Raw genomic sequence first — 19,510 nt, 5'->3', positions numbered from 1 at the left:
GTGCAGGTATTTTTGCAGGCGTTTCAAAGGAAATATCCATCATAGACTCTTAAATAAATGCAATCATTCGTCAAACTTTGCTAACAAAGACATCACAGACACCTCTCTTTAATGAATTTCAGTCAATGTAAAGATCTTTTGCTGTATATAACAATGTTTTTTTTGTAATTGTATCTGTCCATAGGATTATTTGTTATGAGGCAGTAACAAAGGCTTGATTGCAATACATAGATGCCTTGAGAGAATACCTTTGCATCCCCCTGGCTCTACTTTTTTATTATGCATACTTGTATTTGTGATCCTCTATAGCCTGGCATCTGTTCCTTTCATCACGCTGAATGCAGAGGCATCGCCATTTTTGTGTACTGTTGATCTCTCTTTCCCTTTTTTCTCTTCATTTTTCATCTCTTACTCTCTTTGTCTATGAAAGTTATTTTTCTCCCTTCATGTACTATCTTAAAACATTACTTTTCTTTTTTTCCTCTTCTATCATATCTGCATGTCTCTTAGCTACAGCTCATACATTATGCCTTCACCCATCTATGCTCATCTTTCTTCTTTGTTCTAACTTTATCTGCACTCTTTCCTGAAGCTATTCCTTGAGTGGGACTTGGAGCTATGGGATCTCATCAAAAGCTTCTCTTTAGGAATATATAGGTTGTAATATAGTCATCAGGTATTCATTAGACATTGTATCACATATGCAGCACATACCCACTTACATAATTTACCAGTATAAAGGATATGATGCAACTATTTGGATGATAAATGTTACGATATTCAAACAAATTGGGACAACAGCACCTCTAGAATGCTCACCTACACTGCATGTCCACATCTAGTTTACAGTATTGCATTCTGGCTACTGTCTGGGATTATTTTGCTCATTAGTTAGGATATATACAGTACTGCATTAAGAATACTATTATTATATTGTTATAATTTGATTGTTTTTCTGATAAGTACCACTGGTTTAGATGTGTGTTTTTAGATGTGATATACTGTATGTTTGTGGCAGGTGTCTCGCTGTGGTATGATCTACATGGAGCCTCATATGCTTGGATGGCGGCCCCTTATGCTGTCCTGGCTCAATACCCTGCCCGCCACAGTCAATGCAGCGCACAAAGACCTCATCACTGCCCTTTTCGACCGCATACTGCCAGCCTGCCTACAGCTCATTCGAAAGGCCACCAAGGTGCTTAACCATCCTCAGGAAATAGTTTATTTTCTGTCTTATTTTACTCAAAGGGAATTTTTCATCTACAAAAATGCAAAAATATAACATTGATATATGTGTATTTTTCCCCGCGTTTTCAAGAAGCAAAGGTTTTTGAAATAGTTAGTTTTACTTTTCAGTTTCAGACAGCAGTGTTTATTCAACTAAACTAACTTTTTATTGACTTCTGAGTCCTGTAGTGTATTCTGACGTCACTTCTGTTGGAGTTTTAATGTGTGTTGTTTCTTTTTGCTTTCAGGAGCTGTCCCCAACCTCTAACGCCAATCTAGTCAAGTCCCTGATGAATCTGATGGACTGTATGATGGATGAGTTTCATGACCAAGCAAAGATCAAGAGCATGAATGAAAAAGATATTTGCTCCTGGTTGGAGGTTTGTGTACACACCCACTACTACTACTACTACTACTACTACTACTACTACTACTACTACTACTACTACTAATTATATAGTACATATATAGTATATAGTATAGCTACTATTATTATAGTATCAATTAACAAACATAATATATTAATTGAATATGTAAACCTACAAGTGGCTACAGAATCATAAAACAACCATTATGTTTTATTGGACAGCATTGGTTGAGTTACTGTAGGCCCACAATCCTACACAAAGGTTTTACAGTGCAGGCCTATGTCCTGGAAGCAGTCCACCACATGCAATATCCACTTCCCACTCTCACTAGTCTTAACACAACTATGCCTGTTTCATCTGAGTGTTAAACATCTACTTGCATGATGCAACATACAGCTTTCTCTTGCCAAATTAGTCAATATGATACTACACTGTACAAAAAAACAGTCAAACCACACCACCAAGAGCTTAGAAACGCCAAATCAACATCCAAGACCGCCGAGACCCGATGCCTTAACGACCGTTATCTACCGGACCGCGGATTTCGGTGCCTTATTAAGGTGCTACTTAAATGCCTGCGCTTCTCTCTGATGCTACGAAAAAGGACGTTAGAGGCAACTGAAACATCGCCGCACGGGACGCTAGTTAACACTACACTTGGCAGCAGGTAACGTTAGCCTACCGTTAGCTAGCAGCTGGAGTAACCACGGTTAAAATGCTGACAGCTAAACGATGTAAAAGTGTGTCTGTATTTCAATGTGTAGGATTCCAACAACAGTCTGCTGCTGCCGTTGTCCGAAAAACAACACAGCCTCGCCTTGCCAGCTTCGTGGTGCATTCAAAGTTGTTGTAAAATACCCTTTTCCCATTCACTGGTTGTTTAACAGGAATTTACTGGTGAAATAAGTTATTGTGTTAGGGGTGTCATCTTTTTCAGCCCTTCTAAGTTTGCAGGTATGGCTTAAAGAGGCTGCTACAACATAGCATCTCAGACAGAGGGTGAATACAGGTACAGCAGCCATGGGCAGAGAAAAATTAAATGTTTTTTTAACGATAAAGCATGTGAACATGATCTGTTAGAAACACACAATACAAATATGAATCTGAAATCTGAAAATGAGCATAATAAGGTAAGATCGTAATAAGGTCCCCTTTAAACACACTACAAAGACTACAGCTGACCAAGCATATATGCTCTGTGCTTAGGTGAGAGGAAATAACTAGTAAGTAGTATGTCTTTGTACTCCAAATAACATTGCAGTGAGACAAGTAAAACAAACTAGCCAATTTTCATGTCCCTGTGAATCTGAATAAAAAGGTTTGTTGTATTCTTAGGATCCAAATTGAGAATATGTCTGATAAAAAAAATTGCAAATGGCACTGTCAAGTTTTGTTTTGTCTGTTATTGACGTTCTATACTTGTGGTTTTGCTTGTGGAAGCAGAAATACTTGGGAACAATACATAATCGAGTGAAATCACTGGTTTGCTAGGCTGAATAGCAAGAGAAAACAGGCAGTCAGTGAAAGAAGGCAGCTCTCTAACATGATGGGGACTTACAAGAGTCAATGGTGCCAGATACACTGCAAAATTACAGGGGACGATGGCCATGCATGACTCAACAGTGGCCTACAGGCTATCATTGCAACAGGCTGACAGACCAATAACGCCAATTCTACCCTTACCTCATATAGAAGTTAGGACCCTTCCTAACTTCGATTTTCCCCACTCACTAGTTCCCAAATTGTTCGAATGCCTAATTCACAAACAGCCTAGCTGGAACAAATGCTCCAACAAATATTATGAAATTGTCATATTGTTAGTACTAATATTTGAAAGGGAAAATTGGATACATCCCTATTATGTGTCGCTTAATTGTGTTATTTTCGGCTTAAGTCAGACTGCTGTTACCTCTGCATTCTTACATCAAAACAATGAGTTCACAGCTTAAGCTGTGAACTGAAAAACAAAAAAAATGAACCTTGGCATTGGCCATTGTGGTACCCATTGCATTGCTCCATAAACACGCATCCAAAAAATGATTTATTTTAGCAAACAGTAAACTCAGATACAGAATACACCAAAGAGCCTGCCTTTTTCCTTTTACACATACTGCCTCCACACAGGCCCACAAAGAGTGGAAAAGTTTCAGCAGATGAGCCCTTTCCTCTGCCCCCTGCCTGAGTTCCAATTGATTTTTTTTGCCTCTGAATCCTGTCTTTTGAAAGCACTGCTATTATCCCCCTGTGGCACGCTGCACTGATGAATGCCTTTCAACCCTCTCTCCCATGTTTCTCAGCCAGTCATTATCAAAGTGTTGAATTAATCAGCCTTTTAACAGCATGAGCTATCATGAGGCTGCTAAGCCTCATGATAGGCCAATTCCTACACTATTCCTGCTGTTTTTTCCCTGAACAAAGACATCTCTCCTCTGTGGATTCAGTTGTTTGCCTCATGAAGTGATATGTACATTGGTTGAGACATTTACATGTACATTTTAATCAATTCAGTCATTGCAAACCTTGTCTGCAATGACATTTTTGACTGCAAACCCTATCTCTGCTCAGGGATTTTTGATGTTTGACTTTTGTTTTAGTGTGCGAGTATCTATTTATATATATACATATATTTTTCCCTACAAACACCATCTTGAACATGATTTTGTTCATTTTGGGTTACGGTTTAAAAAATAAGTACTGTAGAAAAATGATAAAACATTACGAAATACAAAAAAAAATGCGTTTGTGGATTTAAGTTGGATTTTGAAGGACTGACACTTAATTGTGAGATTTGGGGGATCTTTTTCACCATTGCCTTCATATTCTAATTGATACCCATTATATACACAAATAATAATTTTTAAAAAGTGATGGTTGTCCTTTCCTTTCACACAGGGCATCTTTGTGTTCTGCCTGGTGTGGTCAGTGGGTGCTAGCTGTGACGATTCAGGCCAGGTAAAGTTTGATGCTGTGGTCAGGGAGGTACTGGGTGGCCCTTTAAGTGATGATACCCGTGCCTGCCACGGCATTCTGGCCACTGTCAAGGCGCCACCTAAACAGCTCACAGTGCCTCTGCCCAATGAGGGAACGGTCTACCAATATCGCTTCATTAAAGAGGTAGGCCTGCTTCTGTTCTGATCTTTTTTTTTTTTTTACTTGAGTGATATCTGAAAAACACTGAAATGTGTGACTTACTTCTTTATGAGCTGCTTATGGAAAAAGCTTGGAGAAGTTTGAGTTGTGGTTTACATATTAGTTAAGAATGGCACCAAAACCAAGCATATTTCTGTCACAGTAAAGAATACAAATAGTTATACAATAAAGTAGTTTTGTTTTGACCATCATTACCACAATAACTGACAACAAAGACACAAGGCAGTCCCCTCTACATTCTACATCATGCACTTGTGGAATAGAAGAATGACATACCTGTATATTTCTTTCTTTTCCTCAGACGGTAGGGAAAGAGGGACACTCATTTTTTCTCTTTGTGTGACCTTTATAAAGTGTCGTGCTTCTGTCTCTGTTCCATGGTTCTACCTGCCTGTAATTTGCTGCCAGTAAATTTATATTAATATTAATCATGGAGAATGGAGAAAAAGCAAAGTTTTCACAGCAAAGAAAAATAAACCACACAGTCCAGTTCCTGCATACAAGCTGATTTGAGATCTTCTTCTTTATAAATCTTCTTTGTTTAAAAAGAAGGTGTTCATAGAAAACAATTCAAATGTATTCCTGCAAAGGTTTTAAGAGATGAAGAAATGTATGGTACATCTGAACTGTATGACATTTTTGTCGTTAATTTACAATGTATATTAGTAACTATCATAGTGATATTGCATACAAGATAGTTTGGGCCCAGATAATTGTGACAGGAAAGTTTCATATCGGCTCATTGTTTAAGCACTTGTCAATTTTATCTTACAAAAGAGGATGAGAGCTGGTATGGTTTTATAGTAACAAAGAAGTCTATTACATCTGTATTATTTATGTGTGACAAGATAGACAAATCAATTGTGTACTCCATGTTGTCATATGTTCTTACCTACAGTAGGAGACTAGATATTATGTGTCCAATGTTAGATGGTGCCCTTAGTTATTTTGGTAAAGTCGGAGTACAATGGTCTTTAATATCTCTTAACCTTTTTTTTTAATTAAAAAAAAAAAATACTCTTTAGGGCCCAGGCAGGTGGGAGCTGTGGACAGATGAGCTAAAGTCCTCTCCCCCGCTGTGCAAAGACATGCAGTTCAGTGAGATCATAGTGCCCACTGAGAACACGGTACGCTACACGGCACTGATGGAGCTCCTCGTCACCCACCACAAGCCCACTATATTCATTGGCCCCACTGGTACTGGCAAGAGTGTCTACATTACAGTGAGTTGTTTGCTATATGTTTTTTTATTTTTTTATTAATGTAACGCTTGGAAAAGGTATTTTGCGTTTAGCAGAAAGGAATTTGAGGTAAGAATGATGCAGTTGCACCACCATCTCCAGCAGATTTTATTAGCATAATTTATTTCCCGATCCTGATCAGTGACTCATAGCCACATGATATCACCGTCCAACATCAACCACATAAAAAAGTTAAAAAAAAATGACAATCTGACAGTCAGACGGGCCGGCCCGCGGGCTATCAGAGTGCTAAGAGGTGAAGACAGTAATTATTTAAATAGTACTCTGTTGAGTTTTCTTGTAAATTGTATGTTTACATTCAGTGTGTCTCACTAAAATGCATCTCCTTCCTCATTAAGCAGACATTTTTAAACATTTTGGAACCGTTATTGTTTACATGTACTGTATATTTGGCTAGCTAGGTGTTAGTGCCTTTAACACCACAAACTGTTGATCAGTGGATTAGCATGACACCATCGGCAGGAATGGGAATTGAGCCGTCTGCATGCTAATGCAGGTGAGTCCTTGTGCATGTGCATAAGATACAAACGAAACTGGGAGCCATTAATCAAAACATTGACCTTTTGTGCTACAAGTGGGTAATAAGCATATGCTAATATGGTCCACTTCAATTTACTTTGTTTACAGTGAATACAAGTTGTACACTTGCTTGTTTCTCTGCTTGATTAGTTTGAAATTGGCAAAGTCTTAAAACGTAATACACAGAATTGTTGATACCTATAGTCACCCTTTTTTAAAGGGGCTATACTCAACATTCAGAACAGTTAACACATTTTTGCTATGTAAAGATATAGTGGAGTAATGGCGTCCTGAGCAGTGAATGAAGTCACACTCCCTCTGTGTGTGTTGGAATCTGAGCTTCTCTGTTGTTGTCTGTTTTGTTAGCCGGTCAGGCCGCACATGCATTTTATCGCATGAGTGCCTTGTGCATCGGTATCAGACGCCGAGGGGCATGACAAAGTGTCGGTATTTGACGAGTTGGGGAACTGTCTGTGAGAGCCCCAGCTCCAGCCTTGGGAAACTAGAGTAAGTGCCCTGAACATACAAATCATTTGGAGGCAAGACAGCTACAGACACCAGGTGAAACCGCCACCTTGAAGAAATACTGAGTATCTCTCAGCAGACATTCAGCTATTTATGTCAAGGACTAATCCCCCTCCTTCCCTTTACTTCATTAGTTCATCCATTAGTGTGCTCAAACTTGAGACTCTGGGGTGAATAGAGATCATCTCACTGGGGAGCCTTCCTTTTTCTCCACTCTTCTGCCTGTCTGCATGGTGGAGCAGCTCTGTCCCATGCCGCAACCAGCAGACCATGGCTGAAGCCCAAATCTGGCAGGAGTGATAAAGGAGCAACAGACCATAAAAACTATATGAAAAAATTCTATTATTTTGCATTTCAGAACTGTTTTTAAGTACAATGGAAAGCAATTCTTACCAGTGTATCTTGATTGGGAATCAAATAAATGCAAAGAAAGTGACTTTATGAACTTGATTTTAAGATTTGTATTTGTTTATTATTTATTTATTTACTGTAAACAAAAGACAAATGTGTGAATCTAGTCACATATTTGAATCTAGAGTCAATATAGTGTGCAGTAACTCCTAAATAATTTTGATTACTCACTGACATCCAGTGATCCCCTTGCATCACTTTGCAGCAGTTCCAGTTTGGCTTCTCCGTGTCGTACAGGCTGTGTATGCGTGCGTGAAACTACTGTCCCCCTCGACGGCAATGTATAAGATGGGTCAGAACATGCCAACCATAGTCTTCTACGATGCTGACAGGTCTGCAGTTAGTTGCCACCCATTTTAGTTTTTTTTTTAGGTAGTAATTTTTTGAGATTTGGTTTCATCCACAGGTCGGCTTTACACAATGTGCATATGGCGTTCGACCCGTCTGGGTGAGTTTTGGAAAATAAAAAGCGCCATTCAGAATTGTGTTGCTGCTGTCTTTCTCCATCATGCCTGCAGCCTGCAGCAGCAGGATGTGTTACGAGGAAGTATGGCAAAGTGCAGCAAAGGGTCAAAATAGTAGCCTGTTAGGCACGACGCGAAGCCGAGTGAAGTGAAATTAATTTAATAGATGGTGGCATGCGATTAATGCGATTAAAAAAAATTAACAGCCCGCGATTAACGTGCTAATGCTGACAGCCCTAATTATTTTGCCTTTCCTAGGATTAAGTTCATACCGTAACAAAATTAACTGTTACTAATGTAGGCTAATTAAAAACTGACCGGAGGCACAAAGTAAACACGCCTCTCTGACTGGTACCAGGGGGTTAGCGGTTAAACTGAGCGGAGGATGTGCGGTAGGGCTGGGCGTATCGATCTAAATATCGATAGTATCGATACCAAGATGAGTATTGGTATCGGATCGATACTGTCGTGATGAGATCGATACTTTTGTTGCAGTTTCTCTCCGAGTTCATGCGAGCACAGCGTCTCTCCAATTCTGTGCGCAGTGTGCAAACAGCGCACCTCTCTCTCTCTCTCTCTCTCTCTCTCTCTCTCTCTCTCTCTCTCTCTCTCTCTCTCTCTGCCCCCTCCCTGCTCTGCCAGAGGCGAGAGCAGAGAGTCAGAACAGTTATATTCATATTTATACATTGTGGCTTTTGTTTACTTATTTTGCACAACTGACATTATTTTTCACAGATATCTGTGTGTAATGGTTTTTGTTGTTGACTTTGTTATATTTATATTTTGTCACTGTATATTATTTTATTATTTTTATACCATTACATTGTTTTATATTGTTCTAGTTAGTAAATAAAAACATTTAGATTTGCCTGTGTTTTATCATAATTATAATCAACTAACTAAAGGCAAAATCACAAAATTATTCAATGATCGTGAGTTACAAGTAAAAAGTATCGGAATCGGTATCGGCGATACTAGCCCTGTATTTACTTGGTATTGGATCGATACCAAAATTCCCAGTATCGCCCACCCCTAATTAAGACAAAGCTCAAGCTTACGGCTTATTAGCTAGCCAAACACTGAGCAGTAACATCTGCAAAAATTTGATCTGGGAGCGCATTAATCTGCTCGGTGTGCGTCTTATAACAAACAGAGCGAGCAGCTGCTGGACTCTAACATCTGTTGAACCTTGCAGGACTTCACTGTGAGCGGACTGTTTAGAGACGATGTGAGCGGCAGGTAACATTATCTGCTACTGTAGCAGAGCTGCAAGTTAACGCTGAACTGAGCTGTGTGTTTTCAGTGTTGAACACTGCAGGCATTCATGCACGACTGTTGGTGATTTACAGAGGTGGAAGACTTACTCAGATCATGTATTGTAGTAAAAGTAGAAAACAAAGTGTTGTAGAGTTACAAATTACTTGTCAGTTACAAGTCCTGCATTCAACATCTTCCTTAAGTAAAAGTACAAAAGTATTATCAAAATATACTTAAAGTACCAAAAGTAAAAGCGCTCATTATGCAGTGTAATATATCTTATTTTATTGGATTATATTATAATCCAATAAATAGTATAAAATGTTTTAATTAATTCAAGTAGACTACTTGTACATCATTTTCTAGGGTTTAAAATGTATACAGATTTGACATTTTCCCCTCATACTTCTGTCGAAATGGGTACGGAGTTGGCATTGAATTTAATTTGAAATGGTATTAAAAAGGTCTTGAATTTAAGTTGGAGGATCCTGGGGGTATCCTGATAATAGAATGACTTTCATGGTGCCTGCACCAGTACAATCAGATAGCAAGCCTCCTTCACCTGCCCAATTCTATTCTGGAGTGAGACAGAGAGGACAGAGAGAAGCTGTGCCACTGTTTTATAATTTAGATAAGAGGATGATGATGCATCTTGGCGGCACCCTGTGATCATCCACATCACAAATCCTCTGTAATTATGCAGGTCGTTACTCACATGATTTTACAAGCATGTGTAAGAGCACTGTGTGCATGCTTCTACACATGGGCACAGGGGAAGCTAGAGCATGTGTTCTGAACACACATGGTACATAATAAAAATACCATGAAAATCAGATCATCCACGACTACTTTTTCGCCTATGTTCTGACCCGTTAATATAAACAGGGAAGGCCATTTGTCCAAAAGGGCATTTTATCAAAATGGCCTTTCATGAAAGCCTCTTTTAGCTTTTAGTAAAACGCCCTTTGGTAAACCCTCATGCAAAATCAAAAATTCATTGCTTTTACCCTTTTGACCTGCAGAACATTACTTTAGATTGTGTCCTGAGAGTGCAACTAATTCCCTACTTCATTTCAAAGTCATTTTCATAGTTTAACTGCGATCCACATTTTATCTAATGAAATACTCACTAAATGCCACATTTAATTAGATTACAAAGCTTATCACAACCATTTTAAAGCATGCAATTATCAACCAAGTTAGTACCTTTATTACATTTATTCGTTGAATTGAATTGAATTGAAGTTCATGACATTCCAAGCTCTTCATAAGTCACTTCTGAATATCTGAAAATCTGAATATCCAATACAGTACCTGTATATGGTATATGGTATACCTGTATACCATATCCAGTACCTCAACAGATTTGTACACTTCATTAGTAAACCCTTAACAAACAATGTAGTTATCCCGTTGTTTCAAATAGTACTTATTTTCAAAATGTTACTTTTCCAGATAATAGCTCTTATTGTTAGTTGACATTTTGTATTATTGTGTTGTACGCATGTAGATATTCACGGTGATGATATACAATAAACTTCCATACAATGAGATTTGATGATAATCTGTGTTTATATTTCCAATATCTGTTGCTCAGGACTTTCTATTGAATCGGCTGCAGAAGGATGTCTACTGCCCATTATTTGTCAACTTTTCAGCCCAGACCACTGCTGCCCAGACCCAAAACATTATTATGTCCAAGCTAGATAAGCGACGCAAAGGACTGTTCGGCCCCCCATTGGGAAAGAAAATGGTACACCCTCTTTATTATGCTCACATGATATTTTATGTTGCTATGACTTGTTGCTGTTTTCCATCAGTGAAGTGAGTCACTAAAATGTGGGCAGTTGTAAAGATTTGTAGTCTTTTTATAATATTTTATTTTGAAACGTATCTTTAAAAATGTTTATCCTTATTTAATCTTATTTCAAGTAATGTTATATCTCATCAGGTAATATTTGTGGATGATGTGAACATGCCAGCCCGGGAGGTTTATGGTGCCCAGCCCCCTGTGGAGCTGCTGCGCCAGTGGCTGGACCACTGGAACTGGTATGACTTGAAGGACTGCTCCATGATCAGTTTGGTGGATATCCAGGTCATGTGTGCCATGGGACCACCTGGTGAGTAGCTGCGGTACCCTAAAGATAATTAGAAGCGTATTGTTACAGCAATAACCACAGTAACAACAAAGCCCTAGATTGGTCGACAAAATGCAGATCGTTAAGTGAATACTTTTTTCCCCTTTGTCGCTAAACTGCTGCTGAAGTGCTGTTGAGTCAATGTCACAAACTAGCTGCTGTTTTGTGGAGTTCCTCACTGCCTTAAGGTGCTTACAAATAGCAAGTGTTTACCACCTCCACCTCCATTACCAGTGCAAACACAAAAGCGTCTCTATTCACTGAGGCAGCTGGCTGCGACAGCTGCAAGAGAGAGACGATGGCTGCCTCACTCAGGTGCCCACACAGTATTTGCTCCTGATACCTGTACTGACAGTTGTTTAGATGTTCTAAGTTGCTGCCCAGTCTGTCCATGGCAACCACTAAACCCACACCAGGGAATCAATGGAGGAGCCCTCAAGTATTCTGAATTATATTACACCTCTTCAGTGATTATAGAGATAATAGACTTAAACTGCCTTACTGTGTTTATGATATAAGCTGTCTAAAATAATCTATCAATGTACATGTAAATGTGTTGATGTTAACTTGTATCTCAAACATCACCGAACTGTACAGCTAGTAGTAACTGTTGACTGTAAGCACTCCACAGAAAACATCCCCTCAGTGGACTCTATTGACTCAGATTGCCTAGTCATGATAAATTGTTTACACCCTGAGACATAACTGCTTCCCCTGTTCCTGTGTGCTATGTCACTAGGGGGACATACTGTAGATCCAGAAAAACTTGCACCAGTGTTGAATGAAATGAGATTACATGTTAAATGGTATTACGTCACTTAGAGCATGAGAATAATATGGATCATTTGTATGTCATGTGTGACTATAGCTATGGTTGTTAGGTCAACTTTGAATACATTTATGCTCTGAAACAATAATAACAACGTTTTGAACAAATAGTAAAATAAGCCTAAAAAACTAGGTATTGGGTAGCAGAAGCACTCAGTTGAACCATACATATCAGAAGTGTTATCTCTGTCAAAGATTACAGTTTTTCCTCTTTTTTGTCCTGCTTATTTAGGCGGAGGGCGGAACCCCATCACACCTCGGTACCTGCGCCACTTCAACATGATTACCATTAATGATTTTGATGAGAAGACCATGTACACAATCTTCTCCAGGATCTCAGACTGGCATTTCAACATACGGTAACTACGTAGCATGGGTATTTTTGTAAGGTGCCTTTCCCCAAAATGTCCCCAAGTTTTAGGAATCAGTTTAGGAATCTTTATAATTAAACCTTTTACATGTAATCCACTGAGCTACTCTAGCAGCTTGAACCATTTAACTTACAATGTTTTCAAATCCTGGGGTAGTGTCTCACCACTTTAAGCAAAGAATGAATTGTAAATAATTATTAGCCAAAGATCATTTAGCAGCTTGAACTGCAATATTGCACCTTAAGGAGGACAAATGTTATAAACAATTATTTTATTTATCAGTTTCTGTTTCAATAATTAGAGGATTAAAGTGTTCTTTTTCCTCCTCTCTTAGTACACTGCCACAGTGTTTACCTCAGAGACCTATTACCTATACCCAACTACTTCTGCAAACATCATTATCACTTCACATCAAAATAGCAATTTCCCACTTTTACCGTATTTTTGGAAATACATTGTTAATGCTAATGATAAAAGAAAGATCCATAATCATAGATATTTCATGAATTCATTTTATAAGTGTTTTGTTATAGCTGCAGTTGGTCATATTTGCTCAAACTGTCACTTTATCCTGACAGTACTACATAAATCTGATAATCTGTGAAAAAAAAAAAATAACGTTCCTCTGCCTCCTCCTGGTGCTCCTAATGGCATGAGGAAAACAACCTACCAGAGCCGAGGAGTCTCTCACGCAGTGTCAATGACTGCTCGTGAACTCCGATTAAACTGTCAAACTGTTCTCCTTCAGGCACAGCGGAAACTTCCAAATGCCATTACGAGCACCAGGAGAAAGTGGAACATGATTTATTTTCACAGATAATCTGTTTCATGTACAACTGTCAGGATATAGTGACAGTTTCAACAAATATGACAAAAACATATTTATATGTTATATTTATATGAATGTTACCTACTGAACCTTTAACAAAATAAAATAAAATATTACAACATTAATTATTAATTATTACATTTCCTAACTAAACTGTAGGGAATAATCTTAATGGGATCCCAGCAATGAATCAACCATTCCATCTACAGGTTTTCTTTCCCCAAGCCTTTTGCCGCTCTGACCTCTCAGATCGTTAAAAGTACCATGTCAGTGTACCAGGAGGCCACCAAGAACCTGCTACCAACCCCCACAAAGTCCCATTACTTGTTCAATCTGCGGGATGTCTCCCGGGTCATCCAGGGCATCTGCCTGTCGCGGCCAGAGACTGCAAATGAACCTTCTGTCATCAAACGGCTCTGGGTGCATGAGGTAATGATGTAAACAACAAACTTGTAAACAACAAACTGAAGAAAATACCTCTGCATGTTTAGGTTACTTCAGTTATGTAATTAAAGTAACCTAAACATGCGGATAAAATATCATGAAATACAAAAATTGAAAAAAGATATAGCAGCAGTCAGTGATGGATTAATCAAGTCACTATTCTCTGGACTCGTGACTCGACTTGGACTCGCGCACTGATGACTTGAACTCGGACTCAAGGATTTATGAAATCGGACTCGAGCATTCGGGTAATAGGACTCGGAAGTTGGATGAAGTTTCTGACTACTTTTCTGTGTAATAGGAAGTGATGGAGTACTTGAGCCCTGGACTCGAGTCACTATTCCCTGGACTTGTGACTCGACTCGGACTCAAACTCAGGTAATGGTGACTCGATTCAGACTCGACTCGGACTCAAACTCGTGACTTGATTTGGAATCGACATGTGGTGACTCGACTGAAACACTGGCTGCCGTCAAGCTAGTCCAAATCCTTGACGTTCCAGTTCCGGGATTGCTCCGTTGCCGCCGGAAAATCCGCCAGATTTCACTCATTTAGGCCGAATATCCGTTGCCTTGGGCTTCTTTTGTGTTGGCATTTTAAACTCCGGTCGATATATGAGGACTATGGTTAACCTTTTTTCAGACCTCTGCAGGGTAAATCCAGACAGCTAGACTATCTGTCCAATCTGAGTTTTCTGTTGCAAGACTACAACAACTTTTAAACGTACACGTTCCACCAAAACAAGTTCCTTCCAAGCCTATTTTGCAGCGGCACCGGAGCTTTTCTCCGGGGCTTAGCACCACCCAAGATGATTGTGATTTGTTTAAAGAAATGCCATTAAACCAGAGCACGTTTTCCTCCCATCCCTGAATGCTATGTGGAGTAGCCAGACTCTCCTCCAGCGCGCTTTGGAGGGGGATCTGGAAAAGCGAGACTACTGTCAAGCCAAACTAGCCTGTTATCAGTGTTGCCACAGTTACTTTGAAAAAGTAACTTCGTTACTTTACAGATTACTTGATTATAAAAGTAATTTAGTTACTTTACAGATTACTTTCTTTTAAAAGTAACGAAGTTAGATTACAAGTTACTTTATTAGTTACATCAGCAACTGCCGACAACCCCCCCACAGCCTCAACATAAAAATGACAACCGGTTTACTGTGAGGCAGCTCGGCGTTGCCAGTAGTAGGGATCTGGTTTATTATGGCACGAAAGAGGGCGAGTCAACCGTGTTTAAGGGCAGCATTTCCTCTACAACATACTGCCAGACCAACTTCTTCAACTCTCCCCCACTTACTGGTTTTGCACCGATGTCCAGCTTTTGTTGTTTGGGTGGTGGGGGACCTCCTGCTCTCTGCTTCACACCACCTGCTGGGACTTGCTCTGTAAGGTTGACTGCAGTGCTGCGACTCCAAAAGTTTCTTCAAATTTGACGTAGTGTTTTTGTAGCTAGATAGCACTTTGTCGCCACCAGCACAGAGTGTACAACCAACCTTAATACTGCCGTCTTTAGCTGACACAAACTCAAAATAGTGACTGTATTTCCAGCTAGAAAGCGCGAATCTCTCTCCTCCCTCCATTGTTGTTTATGTTTGTGTTGCTGCGTGGTACACGTGAACTGTCCTCATGCTGAAAACGTGACTTGTCGCATACGTGACTTCACTCCCCGAGACGCAAGAAGAAAGCAAAAATATATATTTTTACTAAGGAAAATGACAAAAATAGTAACGCACAGTGACTTGGATAAGTAACTTTAATCTGATTACTGGTTTGGAAATAGTAACGCGTTAGATTACTCGTTACTGAAAAAAGTGGTCAGATTAGAGTAAGGCGTTACAAGTAATGCGTTACGTGGCATCACTGCCTGTTATATAGCCTATTGTATTCCTCTAAACCTCCCTGTGTTGCCATCTCTTCAAAGCGTTCTATCTCTAATCTGGCTTTCACACTTTCTTTGCCTCGTTGGTCCTCAGGTTCTGAGGGTATACTATGATCGACTGGTTCAGGACACAGATCGGTCCTGGCTCGTAGGCCATTTACAGGTGGTGTCTCAGAGTCACATGAAGGAAGACTTCCATCAGCTCTTCCAGCATCTGGACCAGGACAAAGACGGAAAGGTCACTGAGGATGACCTGCGCAGCCTCATGTTCTGCGACTTTCACGACCCTAAGGGCGAGGACCGCAACTACCGCGAGGTGCACAACCTCGACCAGCTCCGACAGGTGGTAGAATCACACCTGGAGGAGTACAACAACGTCAGCAAAGCGCCCATGAATCTGGTGCTCTTCCGCTTTGCCATCGAACACGTATGCCGCATTTCCCGCATCCTCAAGCAGCCAAGTGGTCATGCCCTGCTGGTGGGCGTGGGCGGGAGCGGCCGCCAGTCTCTCACCCGGTTGGCTGCCTACATGGCAGAGGCAGAACTTTTCCAGGTGGAAATCTCCAAGACCTACGGACCCACCGAATGGCATGATGACCTGAAGATTATCATGAGGAAGTCCACACAGGGTGAAGCTCATGGTGTTTTCCTCTTCACAGACACTCAAATCAAAATGGAGTCATTCCTAGAGGATATTGGCAACCTGCTCAACACTGGTGAGGTAAAGTAGATACTGTAGGTGGATTGATGGATGAGTTGAGGTAGATAACGTACAAACTGATGGGAAGTGATTGATGCTTTGGATGAAGTAACGATTACTGTGGATAGATTGAGAGATTCAATTAAATTTTATTTATAGTATCAAATCATAACAAGAGTTATCTCGAGACACTTTACAGATAGAGTAGGTCTAGACCGCACTCTATAAATTCCAAAACCCCAAAAATTACAGTAATTCCCTCAAGAGCAAGCATTAGCAGTGGCTATTGCGACAGTGGCGAGGAAAAACTCCCTTTTAGGAAGACCCAGCCTCTTGATAGGCGGTGTCTGACGGGGCCGGTTGGGGGTGTGATGAACAGTGGCAAATAATAGTCACATTAAAGATAATGGAACAGATAGAGATGGATAAACACATGGTTATTTAAATACAGTAGATGTGTATAGATAGAAAGGGTGTTCTATTTTACAAAGCCAGTACCCAAACACAGACCATTCTGTTGTCTTTTGGTTGTTTTCAGGTGCCTAACCTGTTTGCAGTTGATGAGAAGCAGGAAATCTGTGAGCGAATGCGCGTGTTGGACCGGCAACGTGACCGTGACAAGCAGACGGATGGCAGCCCCCTATCCCTTTTCAACATGTTTTTGGAGCGCTGTCGCACACAGCTGCATGTGGTGTTGGCCATGAGTCCCATCGGAGACGCATTTAGGAACCGTTTGAGGCGTTTCCCGGCCCTCATTAACTGCTGCACCATTGACTGGTTCCAGGTGTGTGTATGAACGTTGCATGACTTCTGGTGTGCTGTTGGTTGCACCAAAATATGTCGCAGGTAGTTATGCGTGCAGGAATGTTAGTGCATCATCACAGGGGTTGAATATGCCTATTTTAAGACAAAGATAAGTCAAATGTTTTTTTTTTTTTTTTTTCAACACTTTAAGGGATAGTTTGTTTCGGTTTTAAGTGGGGTTCTTTGAGGTACTTATCCATAGTCAGTGTATTAGCTACAGTAGATGGCGGTCGGAACGCTCCCAGTTTGGAGAAGCAGGTAGGAGTCCAGACACGGAAGCTAAGCAATGTACTGCTGTGGACGGGGACAAGTACCTCATACAACCCTGCTTCAAAACATCTGAAACTATTCCTTTATGGATGATCCCACCCCAAATTTTTGTTCAGGCTTACTTTAGTGGTAACTGATGACATTACCAGAAAGCAGAAAGCAGAGATTGAAATACACATTAAGTATGGCACTACAGTTGCAGTACCGCATATTTCCTTCCTTATCAGACCTGGCCAGAGGATGCCCTTCAGGCAGTGGCCTGTCGCTTCCTGGAGGATGTTGAGATGACTGACAGGTCCCGAGAAGGTTGCATCGACATGTGCAAGAGCTTCCACACCTCAACCATAGAACTGTCACTTCGCTTTTTGAATGAGTTGCAGCGCCACAACTATGTCACCCCAACCTCATACTTGGAGCTCATTTCCACCTTCAAGGACCTGCTAAAGGCAAAAAGAGCGTAAGATTTAAGATATACTCTCTGTGTACATTGTGGTTTTTTTTGGTAACTGTTATCTGATGTGTTTTTTTTATTACTTCAGATGCATGATTATTCACACAAAAGCCACATTCCAGCATCCATGTGTAAACTTTCTTTATCTCTCTCTGTCTTTTGCTCAGTGAGGTGATGAAGCTGAAACGTCGCTATGAGGTGGGCCTCGAGAAGCTTGAGTCAGCAGCAAACCAGGTGGCCACTATGCAAGTTGAGCTGGAGGCTCTACAGCCACAGCTGCGTGTGGCCAGCAAAGAGGTAGATGAGATGATGGTGATAATTGAGCATGAATCTGTGGAGGTGGCTGAGACAGAGAAGGTGGTGAAAGTGGATGAGGCCGTGGCCAACGAACAAGCCATGGCTGCCAAGGCCATCAAGGATGACTGTGATGCTGACCTGGCTGTAGCCATGCCTATCCTGGAGTCAGCCCTCTCTGCGTTGAATACTCTCACTACTCAGGTAAAAGGAGTGATATGTTGTTTTAATGTAGGATAGTGCTTACATCTGATCTAACTCAAATGCCAGGTGCAAACCTATAGATGTGGTTCTTTTAATGTACAGGATATCACTGTGGTGAAGTCCATGAAAAGCCCACCCACAGCTGTCAAGCTGGTGATGGAGGCCATCTGCATTCTCAAAGGCATCAAGCCAGATCGCGTGCCTGACCCCTCAGGCTCCGGTAAAAAAACTGAGGACTTTTGGGGCCCGGCCAAAAAGCTTCTAGGAGACATGAAGTTTCTCCAAAGTCTCCATGATTTTGACAAGGACAACATCCCACCAGCTTATATCGCCATCATCCGCAGCAAGTACATTACCAACCCAGACTTTGTACCAGAGAAGATTCGAACTGCATCCACTGCAGCTGAAGGCATGTGTAAGTGGGTTTGCGCCATGGACAAGTATGAAAAGTAAGTAATGTTCTTCTCCTTCTGTGATCTCAGTTATGAAAAGTGATGCATATTTACAAAGTTTGAGAGAGCTTTTCATCCGTCTAAGTGAGTAACATGAAGTTTGGTTATTGGTAACTTCATAATAATTTTCCTAGCGCAAGTGTACCATGCATATGCCAAGCGATTAATATAAAAAATCCAAATCAAGATGCAGATCATTTAAAGGGAACTGTTTTCATCATTACAGTGCTGAGAATCTTAAATGTTACCCGCATTTATAGAAGCTAAATATTGTCATGTATACCCAATATATGCTAACAAAATTCTATATTTTTAAACATATGCACTGTTTGTTTACTTATTACATCATCCTTCAGAGTGGCCAAGGTGGTGGCTCCGAAGAAGGAGAAGCTGGCACAGGCTGAGGGGGAGCTGAAGGTGGCCATGGGGAGCCTCCAGAAAAAGCAGGCTGCCCTCAAAGAAGTCCAAGATAAACTCGCAAAGCTTCAGGAGACTTTGGAAGCTAACAAAAACAAGAAAGCTGACCTGGAGAATCAGGTATGTTCTTTTTTATATCTGCTTGTGTGATTGTTTATGGTTTTATATTTTGTTTAATAGTTCCTCTATCTAGCTATGTAATGAAAAGGAGTTAGAAGTATAACTGGAGTTCCAGGTGAAAGTCTGA

The 19,510-nt window shown here is 40.5% G+C and overlaps 1 protein-coding gene across 1 annotated transcript in view; it reads left to right on the top strand.

Moving 5' to 3' along the window:
• Positions 1-19,510, top strand: part of dnah7 (dynein, axonemal, heavy chain 7) — a 97,472-nt gene that overhangs the window by 43,213 nt on the left and 34,749 nt on the right. The window contains exons 33-46 of the mRNA XM_039817840.1: positions 1,019-1,195; positions 1,476-1,607; positions 4,488-4,709; positions 5,771-5,968; positions 10,781-10,936; positions 11,135-11,303; positions 12,382-12,508; positions 13,559-13,778; positions 15,766-16,392; positions 16,910-17,155; positions 17,673-17,902; positions 18,064-18,394; positions 18,497-18,843; positions 19,203-19,383. Of these exons, the coding sequence (XP_039673774.1) occupies positions 1,019-1,195; positions 1,476-1,607; positions 4,488-4,709; positions 5,771-5,968; positions 10,781-10,936; positions 11,135-11,303; positions 12,382-12,508; positions 13,559-13,778; positions 15,766-16,392; positions 16,910-17,155; positions 17,673-17,902; positions 18,064-18,394; positions 18,497-18,843; positions 19,203-19,383 (3,363 nt within the window). The remainder of the gene's footprint in view (positions 1-1,018; positions 1,196-1,475; positions 1,608-4,487; positions 4,710-5,770; positions 5,969-10,780; positions 10,937-11,134; positions 11,304-12,381; positions 12,509-13,558; positions 13,779-15,765; positions 16,393-16,909; positions 17,156-17,672; positions 17,903-18,063; positions 18,395-18,496; positions 18,844-19,202; positions 19,384-19,510) is intronic.

Source organism: Perca fluviatilis, chromosome 12 (assembly GCF_010015445.1).
Source record: "Perca fluviatilis chromosome 12, GENO_Pfluv_1.0, whole genome shotgun sequence".
In the NCBI taxonomy this organism is placed as follows: domain Eukaryota; kingdom Metazoa; phylum Chordata; class Actinopteri; order Perciformes; family Percidae; genus Perca; species Perca fluviatilis.
The sequence above is the reverse complement of the archived record's forward strand: the minus strand, read 5'-3'. Positions and strand labels throughout refer to the sequence as shown.